Source organism: Cryptomeria japonica, chromosome 6 (genome assembly GCF_030272615.1).
Source record: "Cryptomeria japonica chromosome 6, Sugi_1.0, whole genome shotgun sequence".
NCBI classification, from domain to species: Eukaryota; Viridiplantae; Streptophyta; class Pinopsida; order Cupressales; family Cupressaceae; genus Cryptomeria; species Cryptomeria japonica.
Window position 1 is genome coordinate 626,855,078 of NC_081410.1, and position 27,923 is coordinate 626,883,000.

The 27,923-nt window shown below is 36.4% G+C and overlaps 1 protein-coding gene across 3 annotated transcripts in view; it reads left to right on the top strand.

Annotated features, from left to right (window-relative positions):
- Positions 1–27,923, top strand: part of LOC131068690 (tRNA (guanine(37)-N1)-methyltransferase 1) — a 177,564-nt gene that overhangs the window by 78,239 nt on the left and 71,402 nt on the right. For all 3 annotated transcript variants that reach the window (XM_058003932.2, XM_058003934.2, XM_059207537.1), the window contains one exon: positions 17,462–17,532. In XM_058003932.2, coding sequence (XP_057859915.2) covers positions 17,462–17,532 — 71 coding nt within the window. The remainder of the gene's footprint in view (positions 1–17,461; positions 17,533–27,923) is intronic.

Genomic DNA, 27,923 nt, shown 5'->3' on the forward strand with positions numbered 1-27,923 from the left:
TATTTAATAATAATATTCATGCTGACAATACTTATCGCATTGTTGATGATAGTTCATACATCGATATTGAGAATCGATATCCATACTAATGATATCAATATCATACTATGCTATCAATGACAGCATACTATGATACCGATATCATTAGTAATGCCTTGATGTAACTATGGTTCGATAATGTGTATCGAACTTAATTATATTGCAATGTGTATCGAACTTAATTTTATCACAATGTGTATTGAACTTAATTATATCACAATGTGTATCGATGTTAGCCATTGATAATAAACAGCCGATGCCGAACAAGTTACATCAAAATATATATTTTGGAATCGTTGGATTAAGCATACATCAGCAGCATTATATATACTATTCTGATCTGCATTACAATCTCTTTATATTATTTACTTCTCCATATCATCAGTATTGATATTATAATTTCTGCAAATTGACATATATATGTTAATATTCAAGAAGAAATTATAAAGACTTTGTGATCAATATCTTATATAGAAAAAATAAAATACCATAACCTCTAAATCTGATCAAACCTTAACATGGTATCAGAGCTAGCATAAGGAAAGATCCGATCAGATTGACAAAATGAGGCAATCTAACCACCATTAAACTCTCTAAAATTTTATATTAAACAAAATGGTGAATGGTGTTAGATTCGAGGACCGACTTGAAGGAGCTGCAAATTTTGTATCTTGGAAATTTAGAATCATGCTTGCACTAAAAGAACATGATTTGAATACATTTGTGGAGAAGGCAATCCCTATACCTGAGGAAGATGATGCGAAACTTATATGGACAAAGAACAACAACAAAGCTATGAAGATACTAGTGGATGTAGTGAAGGATCATATAGTTCCAATCATATGCAAACTAGATACAGCATATCAAATGTTCACAACTCTAGAGAACATGTATGAAATAAATAATACTAGCAGGGCTCTGGCTTTAAAACAGCAACTCCACCATGTCAAAATGAACAAGGGAGAAACCATCACATCTTACTTCATGAGGATAATAGAATTAAGAGATCAGCTGTCCACCATTGGACACACAATTGAGAGCAAGGAGTTAACAATGCTGGCCCTTAACGAACCCCCTACATCTTGGGAAGGATTCATACAAGGGATAAGTGCTCGATCTAAACTTCCTAAGTTTGATCGTTTAAAAAATCGACTGCATTCAAGAAGAGTCAAGGCTGATCACTAGAGGAATTGGCATAAATACCTCTAATGAAGAGATTCAAGTCCTAAATTCAAATTCTCACAAGAAAGGGAAGAAAGGCAACTCCAAATGAAGGAAAGGGAAGGACTTCCATGGAAAACGCTCATTCAAGAAAAGAAGGGACATGTCTAAAGTACAATGTTATAGATGTGACAAATATGGTCACTTTGCAATGAAGTGTCCGGATAGGTCTAAGCCACAAGCCTCCCTAGCTGAGGCTAGTAAGGTTAGCTCGGATAAGGACTTTGAAAGACTTGTATTCTATTCAGCCCTATCAAGCCAAGTATCTACCAACCTTAATACTTGGGTCATAGATAGTGGAGCATCTCATCATATAACAGGATTCAGAGAACATCTTGACAGTCTAGTGGAAAATACAAATGAAGAAGTCACCATTAGGGATGACTCCAACTACCTTCAAAGGAATCGGAACCTGCACTATTCAACTAAATTTCGGAATCTCTCTTCATTTGACAGGCATATTATTTGTACCAGGTATCAAGCGAAATTTGGTTTCCATTTCAGCTCTTGAAGACAAAGGATACCGAATTACCTTCATGGATGGTAAAGTTCTAGCATGGCCTAAGAACTCAAATATAAAGAAAGCTCACACCATAGGAATTTGACATGGATGCCTATACAAGCTTTGCACTCCTTCTCAAGCCTTAATTCATGAATCTTCTACTACAAGTGAAATATGGCATAGAAGATTAGGGCACCTACACTTTCGAGCATTGTCTTCCATAGAGAAAATTGTGATAGGTTTACCTAAACTAAAACAAGATCATGAAGGAAGTTGCAAAGGGTGTGCCTTAGGGAAGAATAAAAAGGGCACCTTCCATAGAAGTGAAAGTAAGTCTAAAAATGTATAAGAACTCATTCATACAGATTTATGTGGACCTATGTCAGTAACCTCCTTAGGAGGATTCTTGTACTATGTTATTTTTTGTAGATGACTACTCTAGGGAAACATGGATATATTTTTTTGAAATGTAAAGAGTCAAATGAAGTTCTTGTAAGATTTAAGGAATTCAAGGCTCTAGTAGAAAATATGTTAGGCAAAAGAATCAAAACTCTAAGGTCAGATAATGGGGGGGAATACATTTCTGATAACTTCAAAAACTTTTGTAATAATGCTGGGATTAAGAGGGAGTTTACTGTTCCTTACAACCCTCAACAAAATGGGGTAGCAGAAAGAAAAAAATAGAACTATTGTAGAAGCAGCCAAAGCTATGATGCATGACCAAAACCTTCATACCTCCTTTTGGGCTGAAGCCTCTAGCACTGCTGTTTACATTCAAAATAGATGTCCCCACTCCCTTCTAGATAACAAAACTTCTGAATATGCATTTACAGGATAAAACCTGACATAAGTCATTTTAGAATCTTTGGTTGTCTTGTTTACATCCACATACCCAAAGAGAAAAGAACTAAGCTAGAACCCTTAGGGAAAAAGGGAATATTTGTTGGCTACAGTGAATCATCTAAAGCCTATAGAATCTATATCCCTGGACAAAAATTAATTGAACTAAGCGGGGATGTAATATTTGAAGATGTTGCTTTCAAAAGATCAAAAAAAAAACATTAATGAAATTGATGATGAGTCTCCTACAGATATGGAAGAGGATCATGCGTCTGAGATTCAGAGGGAGATACATGAAGATAATAATTACAATGAACCTATGGATCCTGTTAACGAACCCAGAGACTACTACTATAAATCGTAAAAGACCTCTATGGGCTAGAAAAATGATTGAGGAAGCAAAAAATTATGCAGTTCCAAAAGGAACATTTGGAGAAAGCAAGAGACCAAATAGATACTCCAGCTATGTTGCTCTTATGAGTGAAATCATCAAGTTTGAACCTTCTAGTGTTGAGGAAGCATTCCAACATCAAGTTTGGAAAGATGCCATGACAGAAGAATATCAATCCATACTCAAGAATGATGTCTAGGACATTGTACCTATACCTAAAAACAAATCAGTTGTCTTTAAAAAAAAATGGCTCTTTAAAATCAAACATGCAGTAGATGGAAGCATTGAAAAATATAAAGCAAGATTTGTTGCCAGAGGGTTCTCACAAAAGGAAGGAATCAATTATGAAGAAACATTTGCTCTTGTTGCTCGCTACTCCTCGGTCAGAGCTATGATTGCTATTGCCGCATCAAAAGGATGGAAGATTCACCAAATGGATGTGAAGACTGCTTTCCTTAATGACATTATAGAAGAGGAAGTGTACTTAGAACAACCAGAAGGATTTGCGGTTCATGATAATGCTTCCCATGTTTGCAAATTGAAGAAAGCTCTATATGGCCTTAAACAAGCTCCTCGAGACATGGTGGAGAGAAATGTTATCTAGCTAAGATATATCAGTATAGATGAACAAACAACAGACATTCTAACTAAGCCTTCCTCCAAAACAAAGGTGGAATACTTTAGAGGTAAGCTTGGTATGATTAAAATGAAATTTTCTTGAGATTGAGTCTTAACAATATAATATTATTGTTCTAATATTTAAAAGATGTTTAATGTGTAAACTCTTTTGTCATGTGTATGATTACATGACTTCATGGGCCCCTGTGAACATCTTGAAAGGTGACGATCTTTCAATGATGTACGCTTGTTCTTATGGTTACTATTGTAAGGTGACGACTTTACAATAGTTAAACCTTACTATCATGATGGATATCATGTGACTTGATATCTGTGGACATGTCATGATAGTTCATATCTCTTAAGCAATATTAACTAAGTTGTGAGTAACCAAAATAAGGTATATTACTGAGATATTTTCATGACATAATATCTGTGGATATGCCATGAGCGGATATCCTTATGATAGGCATCATGTGACTTAATGCCTGTGCATATATCATAAGGGATATTGTGAGTTTGGCAAATATCACATGACTTGATATTAGTGGACATGTCATTACTCCTGATATCACATTGAGGTGATATCTCTCTCACTCATATACGAATCCATTGTGTTTAATTCAGGATAGTAATCATCCTCCCTAGCTAAGAGGGAGTGTTAATGATTTGTAGCTTCGGTCGGATTACTCCTATGGATGAAATCAAATGCATAAGTGGCCTATCGGCCTTAAGCATTTGATTACTATCTTTTCTTTGTATTTCACTATGATTATTGATTATCATAATACATGATTAATAATAGTAAGATAACTATCATGTATATATATATATATATATTTGATATTGTACATGTATATTATATATACATATATACATGATTGAAATATAACCATTGTTAATCTTGCTAATGATGTAAATCATGCTGTTATTCATACTATTTAATAATAATAATCATGCTGACAATACTTATCACATTGTTGATAATAATTTATACATTGATATTGAGTATCGATATCCATACTAATTATATCAATATCATACTATGCTATCAATGACAGCATACTATGATACCGATATCATTAGTAATGCCTTGATGTAACTACGGTTCGATAATGTGTATTGAACTTAATTATATTGCAATGTGTATCGGACTTAATTATATCACAATGTGTATCGATGTTAGTCATCGATAATAAACAGCCGATAACAATTCGTGGACATGTCTATGTAGAGGCATGTCTCTACGTGGACTATGTTTGCATAGAGACATGTCCCTACGGAGACATGTCTCCACGCTGTTGTATATACAAAACGGATTCAATATGACTTGGGAGGTACCGTAATCAATAAGTGCCGAACAAGTTACAACAAAATACATATTTTGGAATCGTTGGATTAAGCATACATCAGCAGCATTATATATACCATTCTGATCTGCATTACAATCTCTTTATATTGTTTACTTCTCCATATCATCAGTATTGATATTATAATTTCTGCAAATTGACATATATATATGTTAATATTCAAGAAGACATTATAAAGACTTTGTGATCAATATCTTATATAGAAAAAATAAAATACCATAACCTCTAAATCTGATCAAACCTTAACATGAGGAAGACTAGGAGCATGAATCTTGCTGGCCCAAATAAACAAGTTCTCATAAAAAAACTGTTAAGGATATAGCTTCATTCGGATTGAAGCAAGTAATATATAACAACATTGAATGAAGGGTCATGTTCCCATAGGGTCATGACTCTACGTGGCATAAGCCACGTAGAAGTCATGCCCCTATGTGGACACGACTCTTCATCCTTTTATTTATAGGCATCAACACTTGCTGTGAACTAAAACAAATAACAGTGGCAGTTTCACGAACCAGCAAGCAAGCTGTCGATATTATCATAGAAGATTAATAGTTAGAGTTATATATATATATATATATACACATCGGAGGTAAAACATATTCATTGTAGTGATCTTATTAAAGTCCATCCTCACTACATATAACGAGAGTATTGTATTCTCTATCTCTGATCTAAATTCCTTAACATGGTATCAGAGCCACGTTGGTTGAGAAATAATAAAATAGTGACACCTCTTTTCTAAAAAAGATTCAGACTTGCACTCAGAATCAAAGGAAAAACAATCATGGTGAACAGTGTTAGAGTGGAGGATAGACTCGAAGGCGCATCCAACTTCGTCTGATGGAGAATTCGAATAACAACAATTCTTCATGAACTCGAACTAGATGCATACATAGAAGAAGATACTAAGATGCCTGAAGACGAGCCAGAGAAAACAACCTGGAAAAGACACAACAACAAGGCTAAGAAAATCATAATTGATGTTGTTAAAGATCACATTCTCCCAACCATCTCAAAACTAACTACAGCATATGATATGTTCAAGACCATTCAAAACTCATATGAAATAAATAATGCAAGTAGATTGCTCACTTTAAAACAACAATTAATGCATATCTACATGAACAAAGGAGAAACAATCACATCCTATTTCATGAGGATTTCAGAATTAAAAGACTAATTGTCAACTATTAGGAATAATATAGATGATATGGAGCTATCTCTAATAGCACTTAAGGGATTACCATCCAGTTGGGAATCCTTTATTCAAGGCATTAGTGCTCGTCCGACACTACCAAAATTCGATCAACTCAAGAATGATTGTACTCAAGAAGAATCTTGACTAATCACAAGAGGATTGGGTCCAAACAAAGGGGGAGAAATTCAAGCACTACATGCTAACACAAGCAACAAAGGGAAGAAAAGGAAGTTCAAATGGAAGAGAGGAAATAATCACAAAAGCAAAGACTTCTCCAAGATTCAATGCTACAAGTGTGATAAATTTGGACACACTCACAGGTTCTGCCCAGAAAGAAAGAAAGCTCAAGCAACCATAGCTGAAGTCAAGGAAGTAGAGAATCCTCTATTTTTCTTAGCCTTATCAAACGAACTAAACTAAAACAAACATATGTGGATAATCGACAGTGGAGTATCTCGACACATAACCAGTTTTAGAGATCAATTCGAAACCTTTGAAGGCCACTCAACTGAAGAAGTTACAATAGGAGGCAATTCTACCTATCCAGTGAAAGGAATTGGGACCTGCTCAATTCAATTAAGAACAAGAGTTACATTACAATTGAAAGATGTTCTCTTTGTACCAGGTATCAAAAGGAATTTGGTCTCTATTTCAGGACTAGTTGACCAAGGATATCGTGTCACCTTCCATGAAGATAAAGTTCTACTCTGGCCTAAAAACTCTAACATAAAGAATGCTATTCCTATAGGATCTAGAGATGGTAGTTTATACAAATTATGTAATACTAAAAAACAAGCATTGATTCATTAAGTATCAAACTCTAATGAAATTTGGCATAGAAGATTAGGACATCTTCGATTTAGTGCCCTACCTTCTATAGGAAAAATTACCATAGGATTACCCAATCTAAAATCTGATCATGTTGGAACTTGTAAAGGATGCACTCTAGGGAAGAACTCAAAAGGGTTCTTTCCTTCAAGTGAACACAAATCAAAAGTTGTACTAGAACTTGTCCACACTGATTTGTGTGGTCCAATGTCATTACTATCACTAGGGGGATTCTTGTATTATGTGATATTTGTTGATGATTACTCTAGGAAAACTTGGATCTATTTCATAAAACTCAAAGAATCAAATGAAGTGTTATTGAAATTTAAAGAATTTAAGGCCTTAGTGGAAAATCAAACTGGGAAGAAAATAAAGACTCTAAGATCAGATAATGGGGGTGAATATATCTCTGAAAATTTTAAAGAATTCTGCATTTTTGTTGAGATTAAGAGGGAGTGTACTGTACCTTATAATCCTCAACAAAATGGAGTTGCAGAAAGAAAAAACAGAACCATCATCGAAGCTGCTAAAGCCATGATGCATGATCAAAATCTACATATCTCATTTTGGGCTGAAGCCTCAAATACAACTGTGTACATTCAAAACAGATGCTCTCATTCAATCCTAGAGAATATAACACCTGAAGAAGCCTTTACAGGAAATAAACCAGATTTAAGCCATCTAAGAATCTTTGGTTGCCACGTGTATATTCATGTTCCTAAAGAAAAGAGAACCAAACTAGAACCCTCTGGGAAGAAAGGCATATTTGTTGTCTACAGTGAAACCACTAAAGGATACAAAGTCTATTCCAGGATGAAGATCTATTGAAATCAGTAGAGATGTCAAATTTGAAGAAGATGCTGCTTATAAACTATCTTTAAGTGCAGAAGATGATCTAACCGCAGAATCAGATGAAAATCCTACAATTGAAAATCAGAGGGAGAATAGCATAGAATATCATGAACTTCAATCACCTAATTTCGAGAATGCTGAAAATCCTAACAAGAAGAAAAGACCACTATGGGCAAGAAAGATGATTGAAGAAAATAATGTGGAACCCGATGAAATCTTCAAAGAGAATAAGAAAACAAGAAGTCAATCATGCTATGTTGCACTCATGACCGAACTTACAAAATCTGAACCATCAAATGTTGAAGAGGCTTTAACATGTCAAGCTTGGAAAGATGCAATGATTGAGGAATACCAATCTATCTTAAAAATGATGTCTGGGACATTGTACCTAGACCAAAAGACAAATCAGTTGTCTCATCAAAGTGGTTATTCAAAATCAAATATGTACCAGATGGTAGTATTGAAAAACACAAAGCCAGATTCGTTGCCAGAGGTTTCTCTCAAAAGGCTGGAATCGATTACGAAGAGACATTTGCTCCAGTTGCTCGATATACTTCTGTGAGAACAATAATTGCCATTGTAGCTTCCAAAAAGTGGAAAATACACCAAATGGATGTAAAGACCGCATTTTTGAATGGTATTATTGAAGAAGAAGTATACATTGAACAACCTGAAGGCTTTGCTACACACGATAGAAACCTCTATGTGTTTAGACTTAAAAAAGCTCTCTACAGCCTTAAGCAAGCTCCTAGGGCATGGTATGGAAGGATAGACAGATATCTCTCCAAACTAGGATATTCCAAAAATGAAGCAGATTCTAACATATACTTCAAAATATTGGATGGTAACATGTTAATACTTGTTCTCTATGTTGATGACTTGTTGATAACAGGAGAAGATCACCTCATTGCAAAATGCAAACAAGATCTTGTGGCTGGATTCGATATGAAGGATCTAGGTCTACGACACTATTTTCTGGGCCTAGAAGTATGGCAAAAAGAGAATTATATTTTCCTAAATCAAGGAAAATACACCACTGATATCCTGACCAGATTTGGTATGATAGATTGTAAGCCTCTATCCATTCCAATGGAAACAAATCTTCATAAGCTCAAAAGTGAAGCAACAGATTCAAAACCTACAGATCCTACATACTATAGACAAATTATTGGATCTCTTATGTACTTGGTAAACACTCGCCTTGATGTTTGTTACGCTACCAATGTGCTAAGTCATTTCATGTGCGAACCTAAGAAGATTCACCTAATGGCTGCTAAGCATATTCTGAGATACTTGCGTGGCACTATTGAACTTGGCTTGAAGTATAAAAATGTTGAGATACAACTCCAAGGGTATTTTGATTCTGACTGGGCAGGAAGTTCCACTGATCGTAAAAGTACAACGGGGTGTTGCTTTAGTCTTGGATCAGCTATGATATCCTGGTCTAGCAGAAAACAGTTAGTAGTTGTTCAGAGTTCCACTTAAGCCGAATATATGGCTGCCTCCATGGGAGCACTTGAGGTAGTATGGTTAAGGAAATTGCTAGTTGGACTATTTGGGAAGCCCCTAAACCCCACTGTGATTCACTATGATAATCAAAGCTGCATCAAACTTTCTGTAAATCCAGTTTTTCATAATCAATCCAAGCATATAGAAATCCCATACCATGACATAAGAGATATGGTAGACAAAGATGTCATCAAATTGACCTACATTAGCATTGAAGAGCAAAGTGCTGACATATTCACCAAACCTCTTGCAAAGTTGAAAGTGGAGTACTTTAGAGTTAAACTTGGTATGACTAAATTATAATGGAAATTTCTGATATTAATCTTAATCATATGTAATTGATATATTCATGAATATCTTGAATGCAATATTGCATGTATGTGTTATGTCATGGAAGGTGACGATCTTTCATGTGATGTAAGTGTAAGATCGCTATTGTAAGATCGATATTGCATGTATGTGTTATGTCATGGAAGGTGACGATCTTTCATGTGATGTAAGTGTAAGATCGCTATTGTAAGATCGATATTGCATGTATGTGTTATGTCATGGAAGGTGACGATCTGCACTTTTAGCTCAATCTAATTGGACTTTCACATGAATAGTCTCAAGTTTATCACTTAAATTTTGAAACTCGAATGTCTTCATAATGGGAAATGTTGAAGTTAGATTGTAGAATCAAACTTCTTATTAGTGCAAAGTTATTTCTTTTATTTCTCAATAGTCAATGAAATCTATCCATCTAAGCATCAATTTCTTGAAATCATAAGTAAACAAAAACACTTGTTAAACAGAAGGACCGCTGTGATAAATTGATACAAGCTGCACAAAACTGCCCACACTGAAAAAGCTCATCAATGTTTTGGTCAGTAAACACAACGGAAACACATAGATATGAATGGGGTCCAGATGTCTCATCTAGTATATCAAGTGAAGAAAAAAATGAAGAGCAAGCAGCTATCACAAATGAAGACTTGTCTTGTATATGCCTCTTTTCTCTGGATTCCGTGTTCTTCTTGTCTTCTTTCTAACTCTATCTTTTGTTTTGTAAAAGACAAGTCTTCATTTGTGATAGCTGCTTGCTCTTCATTTTTTGCTTCGCCAACAATAGCCTGATCTGTTATGAAGATTGACTACATTAAGTTGCTGTCCCTTAAGGTGCTGAAAATCTTGATACTAAATTTGCTATTATGAGTTATTGAATTGCTATCATTAAATGATTGTTCCGAAATATGTCGGAAAGTATGATAACAATCATATCATGATTGACTACATTAATTTGCTGTCCCGGAATGTGTCGGATATCATGATACTAAAATTATTTCACCTGTGATAATGACAATGTTACAATTGTCACTAGAATCAAGGTTGTAATCTGATAAGACTTCAAGTAGTTGTTGTCCCAGAGTGCTGGATCTCAGATAATCCATATCTCTCTGAGATATGAAGTATTTCACTAGTAAGTGTTACTGAGTGAACGATCATGTCAAATGAATGTGTATATCTAGAATGTTGTTCCTTAAAACTTAATTATGAAATTCAATCCTCTTTTGCTAAGAGGGAGTGTTAAGGATATAGCTTCATTCGGATTGAAGCAAGTAATATATAATGACATTGAACGAAGGGTCATGACTCTACGTGGCATAAGCCACATAGAAGTCATGCCCCTACGTGGACTTGACTCTTCATCCTTTTTTTTATAGGCATCGACACTTGCTATGAACTAAAACCAATAACTGTGGCAGTTTCACGAACCAGCAAGCTGTCGATATTATCATAGACGATTAATAGTTAGAGTTATATATATATATATATACACATCGGAGGTAAAACATATTTATTCCAGTGATCTTATTAAATTCTATCCTCACTACATATTACCAGACTATTGTATTCTCTATCTCTGATCTAAATTCCTTAACAAAAACCTCTAGAATGAAAAGGGGAAAAAACATGATAACAAGGAAAGCATTCAGCCGAAAGAGTCTTCTTCAAAAAGGGTTGAAGATGAACTCAAAAAAGAACTATGGAAGAAAAATATATGTTTTACATGCAAGGAACTGTGGGCCCCAAGTCATAAGTGTGTGGAAAAGGGGAAGAACCGTCGATTGCAGGCATACTCAGTTGATAAATTAGAATCAAAAACTTCAGACCAGCAAACTGAAGCAAAGAATAGTGAGTAAGAAAAGTCAGTAGAAGAGTTTGGAGAGGGAAAGAAAGGTGAAGGTGTACTTGCTAGGTTCTCTAGTCTTAAAACAATGATACTTGTGCCACACATAATTTCATCAATGAGGACACAGTAGCACAAAGAGGACTCAAAACTATGAGGTTTTGTGGCTTAAGAGTTATGGTAGCGAATGGCCACACTATTTTTTGACTTTTATGTGTTGAACACTGGAGGTGTAGAGGTTGTTCTTGATGTGCATTGGCTTTGATCTCTTGGAGGGGTCACCTTGAACCTCAATGGTGTGGAGCTGAAATTTCAAAGTGGTCACAAGGTGGTGTTGACAGGAATGACACAGGAAGGAATCCATAATGTTACATGCCAAATGATGCAGGGAATATCTGATCATGTTCCTATCACCAAGTCACAACAACAAGGTAATGATGAATTCCAAATTTTGGATAATCCTTTTTTTTGACATGGATGTGAAGTCTGCATATCATAATCCTCTTTTTGAGTTACATGATGATTGTTTAGAGGAAAAACATGTTCTTAATGAAAGTTTGCTTCGTATGATGGGCCAATATGGACGTGATCAATATGGCATGATGAATGACTTTATGAATTCACCACAAGTGGAGGAACACTATGGTGCCTTAGAGATTGATAGACCTTGGTGTGGTGGAGCTTTGTTTGGGGTGAATATCTATGCCCAGGATTGTTTGCATGGGCTGTTTGAAATCAAAGATAATGGGAGAGACATACCTGGGAGGTTCTGGATCCAAAAGGTGAAAGAAATGTTGCTTATATCTGTTTTTTCAGTCACTTTATGAGTCCATTTGTATTCAAACAAGTGGATTGGAGAGAGGTGTTGAACAAAATTTGGATCACTTATGAGTTGGCAACTCATGGAAGTGAGTTTGCAGCCAAGGGAATGGATAGAAAACTTGTTTGGGCCAAGGATTTTCAGATTTGCAGTGATTGTTCTTCTCTGGGAGTGTTAAATTTTTGAAATTTCTACTTGAACAGCTGTAGCTTTGAGCTCCTTTAGACCATTCAGCCTCATGTCAGGGTTAGTTTTGAGTTTCACATGATGGGAATGAGTGTTTCAATTGATCAAGTTCAATGTTGGATGAGTACTTGGGCACACATTGGTGGTTACTTGTTTTCAGCTAGCACTTATGGAGGAAACATCATTTTATTTTGCATAGACAATCATTATGTTAGAGTGCAAAGTATGGAGAATGAGAGAGTTAACATTCACTCTCTTAAGTTATTCCCTATGGAGCCTCAAATTTGTGATTTTGGACAGCAGTTTGCTAAGGAGTTGGCAGAGATTTTGCGGTATTTGAGTACTCTTCTTGCAAGAGGATTTCAGGAGATCATTTATGTAGGAGCCCAACAATATAGTGTCCTGAGTAGATGGAGCTATAGATCTCCTAGACCTTATTTGGGACCTTGGAGTCTCATTGTTTTTGGTTCGAGATCAATTAGTTTATTTGTTGGCATTGCTTGAGGACAAACAATCTTGGGGAGGGAGGACTGTAATGTCCCTTTTTTCACCCCTAGTTAGTTTGACTTGCCATTAACCTATTCCCCCGGGTTCTTGTAGGCTAAGTAGAGTTGGTTAGGGGACTTAGTGTCTTGTGGAGAGCTCTAGTAAGTGTTTTCAGTGTATTCTAGTAGTGTTTTTATTTTTAGCTTATGGCTATTTTAGTAAGTGCTATTTTTAGCACTTGGTCTTGGCTTCTATCTCCTCTTTGTTCAGAGCAAAATGCTTTCCAATTTAGTGCCTTGGTGAGTTCTAAGGTTGACATTATAATATTTAATCTATTTCACTTTTAAGTGTTTTTTATAAAGTTACTTTGTAATTTAATTGAAGGGTGATGTGTTCATAAGTGCTCCCCTATCCCTATGCCTGGGGAAGTGGGCCACTTTAAGTTTTTAAAAAGCAAGTTGAACTCATAAAGTGACACCAAGGTAAAGGAGGGACTTTAGCAATTTAAAAGATTAATATAATGCCCTCAAAAGGGTATGCCAAGATTGGGAATTGGATAAAGTGTGTTTAAAAAATTGGAGGGAAAGTGGATTCAAATTTAAAAATGTTGCCCTAATTCTTCCCTCTCTTTATAAATATGAATTTGAGCTTTCATTGGCATATACTCGATTTCGCAACCTAAGGGGATGCTGCTGGAATGAGCTTTGAGAGTTCTTCTTTTGTTAGTTGAGGACGAAAACCCTCTTCTTGGTTGGTGGTTTTGGTGGTGAAACATCCACCTTAGCTTGTTGGTGTGATAACACTTAGTTTTTAGTGATTTTGGCTTGCATATGGTGATTTGGGTTTGATAGAAATGAAGGTCTTTGAGGTTTTCTGATATGGGTATTTAGTTTTTGGTGTGATGCGTGCTTTCTTTGAGTGCTGCTTGAGTTTGGAGGTGATTGGAAGCTTTTCAAGTGTGCCAATCTTCATTTTCCGAAATTCAGAAACATATTTTGATCATAACTCTTGGAGGAAGACTTTTGGGCTTGTGGGTATAGTTTCAAACTTCTTTCCTAACCTGGGTGACTCATTGTGATATGTCATTGCAATGTTTAATGGAGAACTGAATTTTAAATGCAAAATTGCCCCCTATCTTGGGTGCCTCTTCCTTGCTAGCATGTGGGAGTTTGTGAAGGTCAAAATCTACTTGGTATTCCTTCTTGCTCAGGTGATTTCGTCTAGAGGACAAACCGTCGAAGATTCTAGGTGTTTGGAGTGTTTAGGACAAGTTTTCAGATTTTAGGAAGCTTTTGGACAGCGATAGCTGCTGGTCGACTACTTATTTCCAGCTTGTAATCTTCACAAAATTGATACGTACAGGTCTGAAATTAATGCTTTTATTTCCAGATTTATTTGTTAAAAATGAAGTTGATCATGTTATTTGAGCATGTTAGTGTTCTGTCTCAGTGTAAGTCCGTTACAATGAATGCATCTTATGTTTAAACAAATCTGAAAATAACAATCAGCAAACAGTTACATTGCTATCATTACTTGCAAACATTTTAAGAAAAATCAGGGGTGAACATTTCATTTGAGTAGGCTAAGTGGGTTATTGGGCTGAAACCTCACATCTGGAAAATTTTGGTGCCCAAGTCATATGGACAACAATGTGACATGCGAATGTTCTTGCGACACACTAGCATCCTGGACAGTAAGCTATAGCATCTGGTCCCAGGTTCGTATTTATCTCTATTTTCTAATTCTGAAATACAAATTTGTCTGTAACTCTTCAGTTTCTGTGAAACTATATTTTCATACTCTCTTTAATGCCTTAGTTGAACAGGTACTTTTAGTTTCTAAGATTAAATTATATTTCTAGGACTGTCAATGCTATTATGTTTTTTCTTGATTGTGTAGAGGCAAAATACTATTTGTAATGGTGAAAAATTAGGGTTAGAGTTAAATCACGATAATAAAACCACTAAATGACCTAATTCACCATTACATTACGAAGGAGAGGAATCTAATAGATCTAGCCTAAATAGATCAAGATCTTAATTAGATTCCAGGCTCCTTTGATAGGGCTCTATTCCCCTTGAATTGAATTGAATTGAATTGTTGAAGATTAGGGCAAGATAGTAAATTATGGAAGCAATCTGATAGAAATAGTGAGCTATAGATGTTGTACGAAGCCCCCAACCTAGATCTAAGTAGAAGAAGATGTTTCGGATCTGTTCCTAGAAGTTCGACCTGATTTTTGGGACCAGGTAGTATCAATTCGCCATGGTCTGTCATATTTCTCACGATTGAAAGCTGAACTTGTTCATCTCTGTGAATTGTGTTAATCCTCCTGAATGCAACTCTGTACATGTTTGTGCACACAAAAAGAAGGGGGAAATTGTTGGGAATAGGGTTTTGCCTTAGGTCAAACCCTGGTTTTGGAATTAATCATGAAATTGAATTGAAAATGTAAATGAAAGATTGCAGTAAAATACTTTCCTTTTGAGGAAAAGGCTAATAATGACTGAAACACCAATGATATACCTTTAATAAAGTTTTATTTGTCTTCACAAAGGAATTAGGGTTTCATGCAGGTTGTCTTCATAAAACATAGAACATGATTGTCATCTCCAATGCTTGAATCTTGACTTCTGACTTCACTTATGCTCCAATGCTTAATAGAAGACTGATTGCTTGTTCACTTGAATTTGCTAGAGTGTAATTGAGATCTTGAAATCGTGAGGTTGAAAATGAGAGGGGTAGACCTCCTTTTATAGTTGCTAGTCAAAAAACAAATTGAATTTCCAACAGCGGCCGACATGGGATCTAGGTCTCCACCCAAACTAGGTGACCGTTATGAGGCCCCAAAATGTCTCCTTTCTGAGAGGACCATGGCGCATGGTCCTGGAAATCAGGGCTCCAGGATCAAAGGGAGTTAGTGTAGTCAGTGAAAATTTGTGTTTGATAGATGGTATGAGCAGAATCAGTGCTTTAGTCAGGCCTTGGAGGACGGAATGCCAAAGTGAGGCCTAAGTGAGGACAAAATTGTAGGTGAGTACAATTTAGGATGCTACACCATCATCTAAAGTTCTACAGTTTTAGAATACTGTAACTAAGGAAATGTTTAATTACAAAACACACATTTGTAGCTAAACTGAATTCTGCCACATGACAAGACTTTTGCAAAGACTTTTTGGATCAGCCCTGTAACTTTGAAGCTACTATAAAGGAACTTGGGTCAATTGTTCAATTCCCTCGTGCAAGTGTTGTAAGCGCAGCAGCTGCAATGAAGCAGGATTTTTTTTTTTCAATTTCATTTTGAAGTCAAATGCATTATGCAAACTTGGGCTGATCAGATACTTGCTCTAAATAATAGATGGAAAAATTGCAGAGTACTCGGCGAGTCTTGAAAAACTCGCAAGTTTTTCTGCTCGGCGAGTATCTACCCCATTAACTAGTACAAAAACTCACAGAGGTTTTTGGAAAAACTCGCCGAGTTTTTGACAAGTTTTTCCAAATTCTCAGCGAGTCTCTGGCAAAAACTCGACTGCAAAAAAAAAGAGGCTCAAACACATCGAAAAGTTATCTAATTTTTTTTTTTCAAGTCAGTCATTCTTTTCATCAAAATATATACATGAAATATAACATTTAAGTATTCTTCTACTTTTGAGTTATATTTCATGTATATATTTTGTTTCAGACTATCAGCCATCAGCATTCCACATGAGGATGCCATTTTGTACCCAGTTTGCATTTAAATCAATCAAATATATCTAGACTCAGCTTGTTTCAGCTTGTTTCTTTTGTGTACTCATTTATTGACTCATTGGATGCATCTCCTCATTGAATTTTGCAAAAAAATGCATTTCTAATTAAATTTAAGCAAATTTTTAAGTTGCCAATTTTTTATTTCGGGCCTTGGCGAGTATTTCAAGAATTTTCAACTATGCTCTAAAGTTTAAGATCAGTCACCTTATGTCCATTGAAGGGGTTTCTTACATGCTACATCATTTGGTTGAATGGCACGATGAAATAATTCTGATTACCTGATTTTTCTTTTGATTTAAAGGTATATTTCCAACATCCTTTATGCTATGCAAATTATTATACTATATAATGATGATGTTTGTTGAATTGCTTTCTGCTTGACTGCCTATGCGGACTTATAAAGTCATTGATATATCTTTAAGGTAATGTTTCTTATAGTGACAAATGTTTACTGTAGCAGTTACCAGTTCCTTCACTCTTATACTGCCAACAGCTTTTCCTTTATTTTTATGGCATGTATAGAATATTGGCTTCGGACACATTAATATATTTTATGATGCTTAGAGAAATTCTTGAGAAACAGCCTAATATTTTGTATTCATCATATAGTTTTATCAAATCAAATCTTTACTGTCCTCTTTCGAATGTCTCTGAAACTGATTATTTTTTCCCGTACAGGTATTGGAATTCGAGACTTGCAACAGAAAGACAGCGTCTTATCCACAGTTTTAAGCGTGGTGACAATGTTTGTAAGTAAACAACATTGAAGCATAAAAGATGGTATTTCTCTTTTTACTATTAGCTTCTCAAATAAACATCATATTGTATTTCTCACTTAAACCATTTGGGATATTACATATATAAAGGACTAACAAATCTTTGTACAGTTTTAACCAAATCTAGACTTAGCAAGTTGTTGAAACAACTTGCAACGAACACAACAATTTGAGCACTAATAATAGGTTTCCAACATTCCCCCCCTTAGTGCGAACATGACAAGAACTCGCAGCCTTTATTTGCAATAAGCCCAACTCTCATGATCCTCCTATCAACCTTTCATGGTTTTCACACAGGCTTACCACAAACTTGAACATGAACAGGAACCCACCAACTGTCCACCTCGTGTGGTTTTCTAGATCCTCCCACAAACCCTTTCAAGATCCATGAACTGACTTACTTTGGTGCTTTTGTTCGCTACTATGCTTGTACATCAGGGAAAAACACACTCCATAAGAACACAATGTTCTTAATTGTAATCACTGTTATCAATCGCTACCACTCAATCTCGAACACCATAGACAACTGCCACTGCCACTGGAAGATGCCCTTGACTTTTGTAAATGTAATTCAAATTTATGTTCAAAATCTGAAGTTGTAAGAATTTTGATATTCTTTTACTTTCTTATTGAATTACTTCAATGCTTAAGAAATATATTTAATCTTTTACTGTTTGTATTGACTGTTCCTTCTTATATTGCAGATTGCTGTAGATAACATTTATTGATTTCAATGATCTCTGCAGCATTCCTCACGACATATATATATATATATATATATATATATATATATATATATGTCTCTTGACATGCCCAATGTCTTGATCGGTTCACAAGCTCCGATTCATTAAGGTGTTTACCGATAACTATCGGTTCAAATCAAATGCTATTTAATTGTTATATACCGATAACAAATCGGTATGATGCAAGTGCAATACGATTATAATTTAGATCGATAACAGATCGGTATTAAAGCAAGAGCAAGTTTAATACGATAACTATCATAGTTATCATATGATAATTATGATAGATAACATAAATCCAATCTGCTTAATTATAATCACACAACATAAGAAATATGGTCATTAGCACGATCGATGACAGATTTGTAATGATGTCCAAGTGTCGAAATGTGTAATCCAATGCTTGGAATATGAAATGCATATAAAGATGATTATAGCAAGTTTATTCACTCAATCATGAAGTCTACCATTAGCTTGTAGTTACATCGATAAGGTAGATGACTGAATGAGAGATAAATGAAGTCTCTCATTCAATCATTTATCTAACCGAAGCTACTTAGTTTCAACAACTTTAGTCATTTTGGCGCCAAATGGGAATGGAACATTGGTTATATTCCCCCTCCACAATGTGAAATTTCCACTTATTCACACAACATACAAAATGAATAGAAAATGAAATGCCACCAGAGCTAATAAGCGGCTTTGTCGTTGGTGACTGACGAGAGGATGCTGAGTGCCCTCCTTCCTCCGTTGCCTCCGGCCTCCAATCAGTTTGCTTCTTACTTAGCAAATTTCACTTTGAAGCTCAATTCATCAGTTGTAAGGAAATAATATAACCTTCCACAAAATGGATGTCACGTACAAGCGAGAGAGCATCCAATTACAATAATTATTTTTGACATTTTAAAATTTTGACAGATGACAATACCACTAAAGACTTGTAAAAATGGACCTTGTTTTGAAAAATGAGATAACTTGACTCACCTAATAGTTTGAGTATCAAACCGATAATATTTTTACTTCAATCTTAATATTATCAAAACAATCTATAGACGTAGACTATAAAAACCAAACTAAAAACTATTCGAAATGACTCCACTCACATAATGTACCATCACAACCTTTGTGCTCAAACAATTCTCCAAATTTCTCCAACTAGGCACCAATTTGACTGCAATAAACCACGAGCTTGAGGATATCAACCGGCGGTTACTAAAACAATTAAGTGCCCTAAAAAATCAAGATCTTTCTCTTGAAAGTGGGTCCTAGCTGTTGGAACAATGGCGATCTTTCTCTTTGGAGGCATCACACTTAAGAGATCCATTTCTTTTTTGCTAGAAGTCTAGCTTATTTCAATAGGTAGATACGTACATGAACTCAAGATGCCACAATTAGAGTCTGTCATGTCCCCTCTTTAGCTCTGTCTAGCAGAGACATGTGAGTCAGCTTATTTTGGGGTCTTGTAGGCTGACAGTGGTGGATAGAGACTCAGTGAGGATATTCAGTGTTTGGGATTTGGTATTCTGGCAGTAGTGGACCAGTTCCTTAATTTTAGGAGGCATTTCCTTCTTTTGTGGAGACTATTTAGGAGGATTTGACAGTACCCAGGGTTGGGTTACCATGAGACTATTCCTTGGGTTCAGTTTCAGGACATTTGGGTATGTTTCCTAGCTTCTAGGAGCATCCCTAGATTTTAGGGACAAGATTGCTCGAGGATCCATGATTTCCGACAACAGTCACAGACAGGTGGCAGGCTCTGTTTTAGACTTGTGGAGTCAGATGAGCATTATACGACTATTTGGGATATATTTTTAATACTTCCTAAGTTAGTGTCTTATTAATTAAATAAAGCTATTTATATAGCTAATTGGAGTAATAAGGGGATTTTGGCTTCTTCTGGTCAGGCAGGCATATGTGTTATAGCTCGTTGGAAAGGTCTTGAATTATTATAACTTATTTTCATCATCCGGAGACCTTTTGGCAGCTTGAGTTTTGTTATTTGACGAAAGGGGTGTTTTTCCTATACATAAAGGCTTTTTTAGTTAAGAATATGCCATTATTTAATAAAGGTAAAAGCATATTCTCCCTTTAGGGTTCGAGTAGCTTTGAGAGGGAGATAAAAGGAGAGGTTGGCTCATTATTTTATTATCTTTTTACATCTTCAAACTAGGCATTTGTGAATTTGCTCTGAGGAGCGATTTCTGGAGAACTAGGATGCAAACCCCAGGGCTTGGATATTGGGACGCAAACCCCAATAGAAGGTTTCAGTAGTTTCATTTGGTTTCATACTTTGATTGGAGTGCAAGTTCAGCATTGGAAAAGCTTTGGCTTTGGAAGTTGGGTATATTGCTTGGCACGTGGGAGTTCCTTGGCTGCTTGGATGTGACTGCAGCAGCCGTACGACCTCCTTCCAGCTGGCACATGGGTTGCTGATTGGTATTCATCAGCCATCTCTTTTCATTGTGCATGGATGGTCTTTCTTGCAGCCAACAACATTATTTTGGTTGGTAGATACTTTGCTGGCATATCATTTATGTATTTTGCTTGGTACGATTTGTAGCTATTTTGGATTGGCTGAATATTATATTATTGCACATTATTTTCCAGCCTATTTCATATTTGCTGCTGTTGTTATTCATTGTTTACCTATATCTGGAAAAATACAAATAGAAACAAAAGACACAACCTTCTGCAACTTCTGTCTCTTTCTGAAAGATCATTTAATAAACAGGAAGAATTTATTTTAAAACAAATAATTAAAAATTACAGCCTGTCAGCTTAAAAGATCCATCAGGGATCTTTCAGAGTCTCAGACAAAATGTAGGTAAACCACGGGTTAGTGATGAGCCCGACCTGCCAAGGCAATGACAGTCTAGGATATAAAGCCAAATCGGGGAACTTCAAATAGTATACGGCTTGAAAGGGTTTTCTCCGCTTCGGCACAAGGCGATGAGGCTTCACACAGATGTGACCACAATGCCATTCAACGAGGCACAAAAAGAATTGCCTATTAATGTTCTCAAAATTTCTCAGTCTACAAATGTCTCTAGGATTTGAATGCGAACCAATTACGATCAACCAATATCCATGGTCAAGATGGCTTTGACCAAGCAATGATTTTTGCCACTGATAATAATATTGATCAAACAAAATATGAAATTGCTCCAGCCAATGCAAAGGATCGTTGCTCTTTGAAATCGATCAGGCCAAATAATGCTTCTCCATAATATCATACACAGCTGTGAAATTTATGGCGATTCTAGGTAAAGACCAAGGATCACCACATCGTTGTCCATATATTTCTGATCAGACCATGCAGATCTAAGACCGCCTCCGAATGCATAGGCGGGCCAGTCACCAGCAACATAAGAATTGCTTAAGAGTACCACACTGTCAAAACATGAGTTGAGTCAATCACAAAAAATACCGATCAAATCCAATACTGGTGAAATCATAAACCCTCGATCTCATCATGGAGAAGCCAGGTTGTGGTGGAAATTTAGACAAGCAGCACACAGAAGCCTCAAATTGGTCTGAAATAATAATGCACAGAATACTGGCAGAGAATAGATGCGCATGCCCAAAAAAACTTGCTGATCTCTGTCAATTCAATAAAAAGTTGACATAACAAGATTTACGCACCAATTTATTGCCTCTCCTCTCAGGTTGAATCCATCTTATCACTAAAAAGAAGGCACAGGAAACATTACCGCTCTGATACCATATTAGCTTTTCAAACAAACATCATATTGTATTTCTCACTTAAAAACTATATTGAAGTAAGAAAAAATTTACAAATAAGGGGGCAGATTTGTGATTGTGCCAACCTCTTGGAGTTTACAAACACAATGAATATAAATTGTTTTATTAAGATTTCTACTAGCTGAAGCATTCTAAATTGCTGTAAAAAGAAAACAACTAACTACTACAATTGCAGTTGGTTTTTGAATAGAGTCATAGACATAAATATCATCATAGTGTTAGAGCTTTTCAATATGTATAGCTTTGGAAACAACTTGACATTGGTTGATGGTCATGGAGGCTGAGCAAAGCCTGCTTTCCAGTTGGTTCCACTTGTGCCATTGTGTTGGAGCATCCATTCATCATTGTAACTCTGTCGCTTTGGAGGGTTTGAGAGTTCTGCCTGCTCTTTGACAATCTCCACTATTTGGCATTGTAGATTTTCTAATTAACAGCAGGGAGTTGGTTCTGTGATAGCGTATGTGTGATTTCAATGATTACATTTAAGTGATCAATGTAGTCAATACATTGAATCTGCCCCCTCTTGTTGCTTTTCCATGACATGGAGGAGGTGAAGCGAGTTTGTTTCCATATAAGGGTTGTGCACGTGTGCTCTGCTTAGATATTTGTTTTTATTACAGATGTTCTCCACAATTTCATTTAGGAAACCGTGAAGTTTTGGGTCAACCTTTTTGGCAGGTTCAATGCTGTGCGTATCAGATCTTTCAAGTAGGCATGGGGTGTGGGCCAATGGGAGGGCATCTATTGAATAGCTATGATTGGAGTTTGAGGCCAGGTAAGGGGCTATTCTGAGAGGAGGAGCAAACTAGGGAAAGTCCCAAACTAGGGAGAGGCGTGTCAAGGATGACTGTAACAGGGTTGAAGGAAGATTGTGTGGTAGTGGAGATGGGGAGATAGTTTGATACATATGGCTGGGAGGCTGAAATAGAAAAATTGGGGATGATTTCAGAATCAGAGTGGACATCAGCTTTCATCTTTTAGATTAATGTCTAAAGAGGTATTTTTAGTAGCAGTCAAAACACAAAGGGACAGTTCTTCAACTTCCATTGATATGGGCTGGGAAGTGTTGCTAGAATGACTACTTTCTCTTTTAATATTGGCCATTTTATTTTCTGATGTGCTTCATCTTATAAATGCAAAATTCTAAGGGGTTATATGTCTTTTGCTTATTTCTGGTTTTTCTTTGGGGATGATTGATAGGAGTAGCAAATATTCTGGTGCTCCTAAGTTTAACTGCAGCAAACAAGAACAAGATTTAGAGAATAAGATATGCGGGAAAATGAATCACACATTCTTAATAATCTGCCACAGATGGTTGAAACAGAGAGCTTAGAATAGTGGGAAAAAGTTAAAATTTGCTTGTGAAAGAGGAGGTTGGCTGACTTAAAACTTAAAGCTAGTGAAAAATAGATAGAGTAGGCTTCAGTGATACTTTTTGGTGGATTTGTTTTGATTTGCTTGACTGAATGGATTTTTCCTAGGTTGCTGTCCAATGAAGATATCATCAGAACCTTCCTCTACTAGTAGCTTGACCATGTTGACCTGGCTTCGACAGTTGCAATGAAAGAATCTGACACCGTATTCTTTTCTTCTGACCAGCTGATGTATTTAAAGGGAGAATGTTGCACCTAGTTGCTTGCATAAGTTTTATGCTCATGTAAATAGATCCTGAAATATTAACAAAGTATGCAACATTAAAAATGTCTTGAAAATTTGGAATATTAATGAGTGTGCAGGATGACCTTTGGACAGTGATCGAGGAGTCATGGTAAAAGGTGTGCATGAGAGGTCTATGTGCTGTCCTCATTTTTGTTTTCAAAAATGAAGGACCATTACATAAAAGTTTTGTGAAAAAATGAAAATTTTACTCTATGGAACACTTCCCGAGGCAGAATTTCGACTAATCCTTGTACTGGCTTAATCCTCAGTCCATCCTCGAACCACGTTTCGAATTTCGTCGCATTTTGGATTCGTTTGCTATGTCTTTCCTTCAATTTCGGTTTTTTTCTCCCTGACTGCAGGTGGGAAATTTCTCTTGAATTGCAAGTTTTAATGATTTCCATTGTTTTGGTCTTTGCAGGGAATTTTTTGGCCAATTACAAGTGCACTTTATTTGAAAAATAAAAACTTGTAATTTGCTTTTCATTTCCCCCTTGATGCTTTTTGGCTTTTTCAGTTAAAATAGGGATTTTTTGGTTAAGTTACAAGTAAACTTGTAATTCTTTTCTAAAACCCCTACTTTAATGGTTTTTGCTTGTAATAGGGATTTTAAACCCCTATTACATATGTGCAAGTGAATTAAAACTTGTTGTAGGGATTTTATTTTCCCTTTACAAGTAATTTTAAACATCTTTCTCCAAAACCCGATTTTCTCTATAAAGTGCATTTTTGAAGGATTTTAAACATGTAATTGCATTTTAAAAACCCGATTTTGCGTTGTTGAGGGAAAAGTGACATTTTAAACTTGTCATGTTGCCCAAAAAACCCGATTTTGCCTAGGAATGAGATAAAGTGCATTTTAAACTTGTTATTTCCTCCAAAAAACCCGATTTTCAACAATACATGCAAATTCGAACTTGTTATTCCTTCCAAAAAATCCGACCAGCTAGAAAAACGGATTTGTTGAAGATTTCAAAGCAATTTTTGTGGAGATTTGTTGGAGATGCAAGGCGTTTAGGATTCCTTTCTATTCTCATGCAATTGTAGACATCTTTCACGCCATTTGGGGGTTTTTGTTTGCCGTTTTTCTTCTTCAAAACCTACCACGTGATTCCTTGAATCCACATTTTGAGGGATTTTTACTCCCCAAAGCAGCAATCTCCCAAGTTGCTTTTGCATCTCTTGCCTATGCGTTGGAGTTAGAGGGAGATTTGGCCACTTTTTGTGCCATTTTATTTCATTGGTCACCACGTTTTTATGCAAATAGCATTTTTGTAAAAATGTGGCTAGGGTTTGGCATTGCGGATTGTCTTTATTTAAGGGATTGTCTTCTTCATACAAAGATTGTTTCATCTTTTTGAAGAGGCATTTCAGATTAAAGCAAGGTATGTTTTCTTTTCCTTTCTTGTTTTCTTGTTTTCTTATTTTCCTTTCTAGTTGTAAATTTGTAAATATGTTGTTCTTGTCCCTAAAATCGGTTTTGTGAGAGAGATTTTCCCCCTTCATAAGCAATTTTTGAATTGCATTGATCTTCCCCATTTTCCCTCTTTACTTGTGTTCGGGATTTTAAATCCCGATTACAAGTTGGCTGAAAATCATTGTTCTTACCTTACGGTTAAAGAATTTAACCATTTTTGGTTAAAATTCCAAGTTGCAAAAAATGATAAATACCCATCCTTTCAAAATCGGGGTTTGAGAACCGGATTACATGTTCGAAGTTCTTCCCATTTTCATGAAAATGACATTCCCGGATCTTTCCATTTTTATCTATTCATGTCACCCATATCCGTACTTTCCATTTTCGTCATTTTCTGCAAGTCTAACTCTCATTTTCCACCCATTTCTCCATTTGCAAATTTACAAATGTACTTGCATTCGGGTTTTAAAAATCCGATTGCATGTATGCTCTTTGCAACTTGTATACTTGTCAAAATTTCCCCAATATCCGAAATTGATCTAAGTCAAGATTTCCCCATTTCCATTTATTTCCCATCTTTCTCTCACAAAGTTGTGAAGTGTAAGAGTCAAAGTTCTTCCCATTTGAAGGAGGAAAAATGTTAGTTGTAGCTGAAAATGATGTTGCCTTAACACTTTTAAGTCTTCATCACAGTATTCCAGGTTGTCCATCAATGTCAGATTTGCCATCATCACCAATTCCAAAAAAGATGAAGTATAAATATGACAAGTACCAAAACGAAGTTGCGCCTTCCCAAGTTTCCTCTCCTTTGGATCGTAAAAGAGATACAGAGATAGGGCATGTGGACATGTTAGAATTTGTCAAGAGGGTTGAGGATCCGCAAGATAGCAATATGCAGCGGCTGTTGGACAACCATATGCATCACGCATCTTCTTTCCCAGTGGCTGCCCTAGAACCTGAATTTGTTCTTGCTTGCGCCCATCACTTTGACAAGGAGACAAGAATCGTTAAAAATGATGACGACGAAGCAATAATCCGCCTTGATGCAGACACAATTGAGAAAGTCTTCAGAATACCTCCCGCACCTGTTTACATGGAAATCTCCAAAGAGAGTGCAACTGAGTATTATGTGAAAAGGGAGAAAGACTGCAAACATCATATCAATAGGTGGATCCATGAGCCATGAGCCGCCTTCTCAAGGTGGGCTAACTTGTACCGCTGTGACTTCAAATGGGAAATAGGAGACATCATAACCCTCCTCAGCAGGATAATGGGTCTTGAACATTCTAACGTTTTTGAGCCCTGGATGTACAAGTTCATCATGTTCATAAGGCAGTCCCATCATATATTATGTGGAGAAGTCATCAGCGATGCCTTTTGTGAACAACTTTCAACAGTCTCTTCCACCATGGCTTTCTACATGAACTCATATTTGGTGTACTTGGTAGCATCGCGTAGGCATTTTCCAGGTCTTTCTACCGAGGGTGATCGCTCGCTTATACCAGTATGGGATTATTATGATCAGTTGCCTTTAAGATCCAACAAATTGCATTTTAGAAGAGTCCAAGATGCATTCTTCGGTTACTTCATGTGTGAGTTTGACAGAACTTTGAAGAACAAAAGGGTATCAGATGAGGCATGGGAAAGGGTGAGTATGGATGCTTGTTTCTACAGTTCTCGACCTTCACCTATATGAGAATCGGATGCTATAGTGGGCAACCATATATGCCTCCTAGATACCCAACTGATAAGATCATTCTTATGGAGTTGGGAAGACAGATCATGGCTGTCCACGCTCATTAGTCCGTCAGACATAAGGTTGGAATGGGGATCTCTACAACAAACCCAATAAAAAATTGGCCGGTATTCTCTTGTCACATCCATTAAAGCCAAGGCCATGGAGACTGAAATGTAGGAAATTAAGCTCAAAAGGTTTAAGTCTAGAGTTGATTTTGATTACCGGGGTATGAAGGAGAAGATCAAAAAATCCTTCATGCACGTGCATTGCATTGAGGATATCTGGATAGATCTCTGTACAGAGGTCGAGGTTTTGAAGATGGATTACTACAGGCTCACTGTTGAGCAAGTTGTTGATTTGGACTTGGTGGATATTCCACAAGGGATGATTGATGATGGGCACGTACTTGATCCCGAATATATTTCACGAAGGGTTGAGGAAGCTCCACTTTCTTTAATCCAATGGTTACACAAGGAGTGCATATCCATTCTTGAGAGATTTCAGCCTATCTTGGCTAACACCAATGCTTGGCTGAAAAGTAATGCTGTTAGACTCATAAAAATCAAGATTGGAAAAGAAGATGATTCTACGGGGCCTCTTGGATGTAAGTCTGAGATTTAGGTTGACAACAAGGAAGGCACATCATCTTTGGGCACAAGGATCAAATTGCGAGTTAGTCGGGCAGTAGTGCTTCCTCCTCAGGAGGCGACAGTTCGTGGGAGAGAAAAGTCACGGTTTCATGTTCAGGTGATCGATCTGGACAATCCAAAAGAAGGGCAGCAATCTGATGACACTCCTAAGTTTCCAGCATCAGTCTCCCCTCATGAGATCATTCCCTCAGTTTCCATTGAGACCCCCCTTTCTCCTCCTGACTTGCTTGTTGATGAATCTCCTCAGAATGCCATTCCTATTTCGGCATACGAGCAACCTCTTGATCATCAACAAGAGAGTGTGCTGGAAGTTCCTGAAGATACTCTTGCTTGTATCCAACTGTCAGAAATTGATACCTCCACTTCTGGTTTTGAAGAATTTATGAGGCAATCTT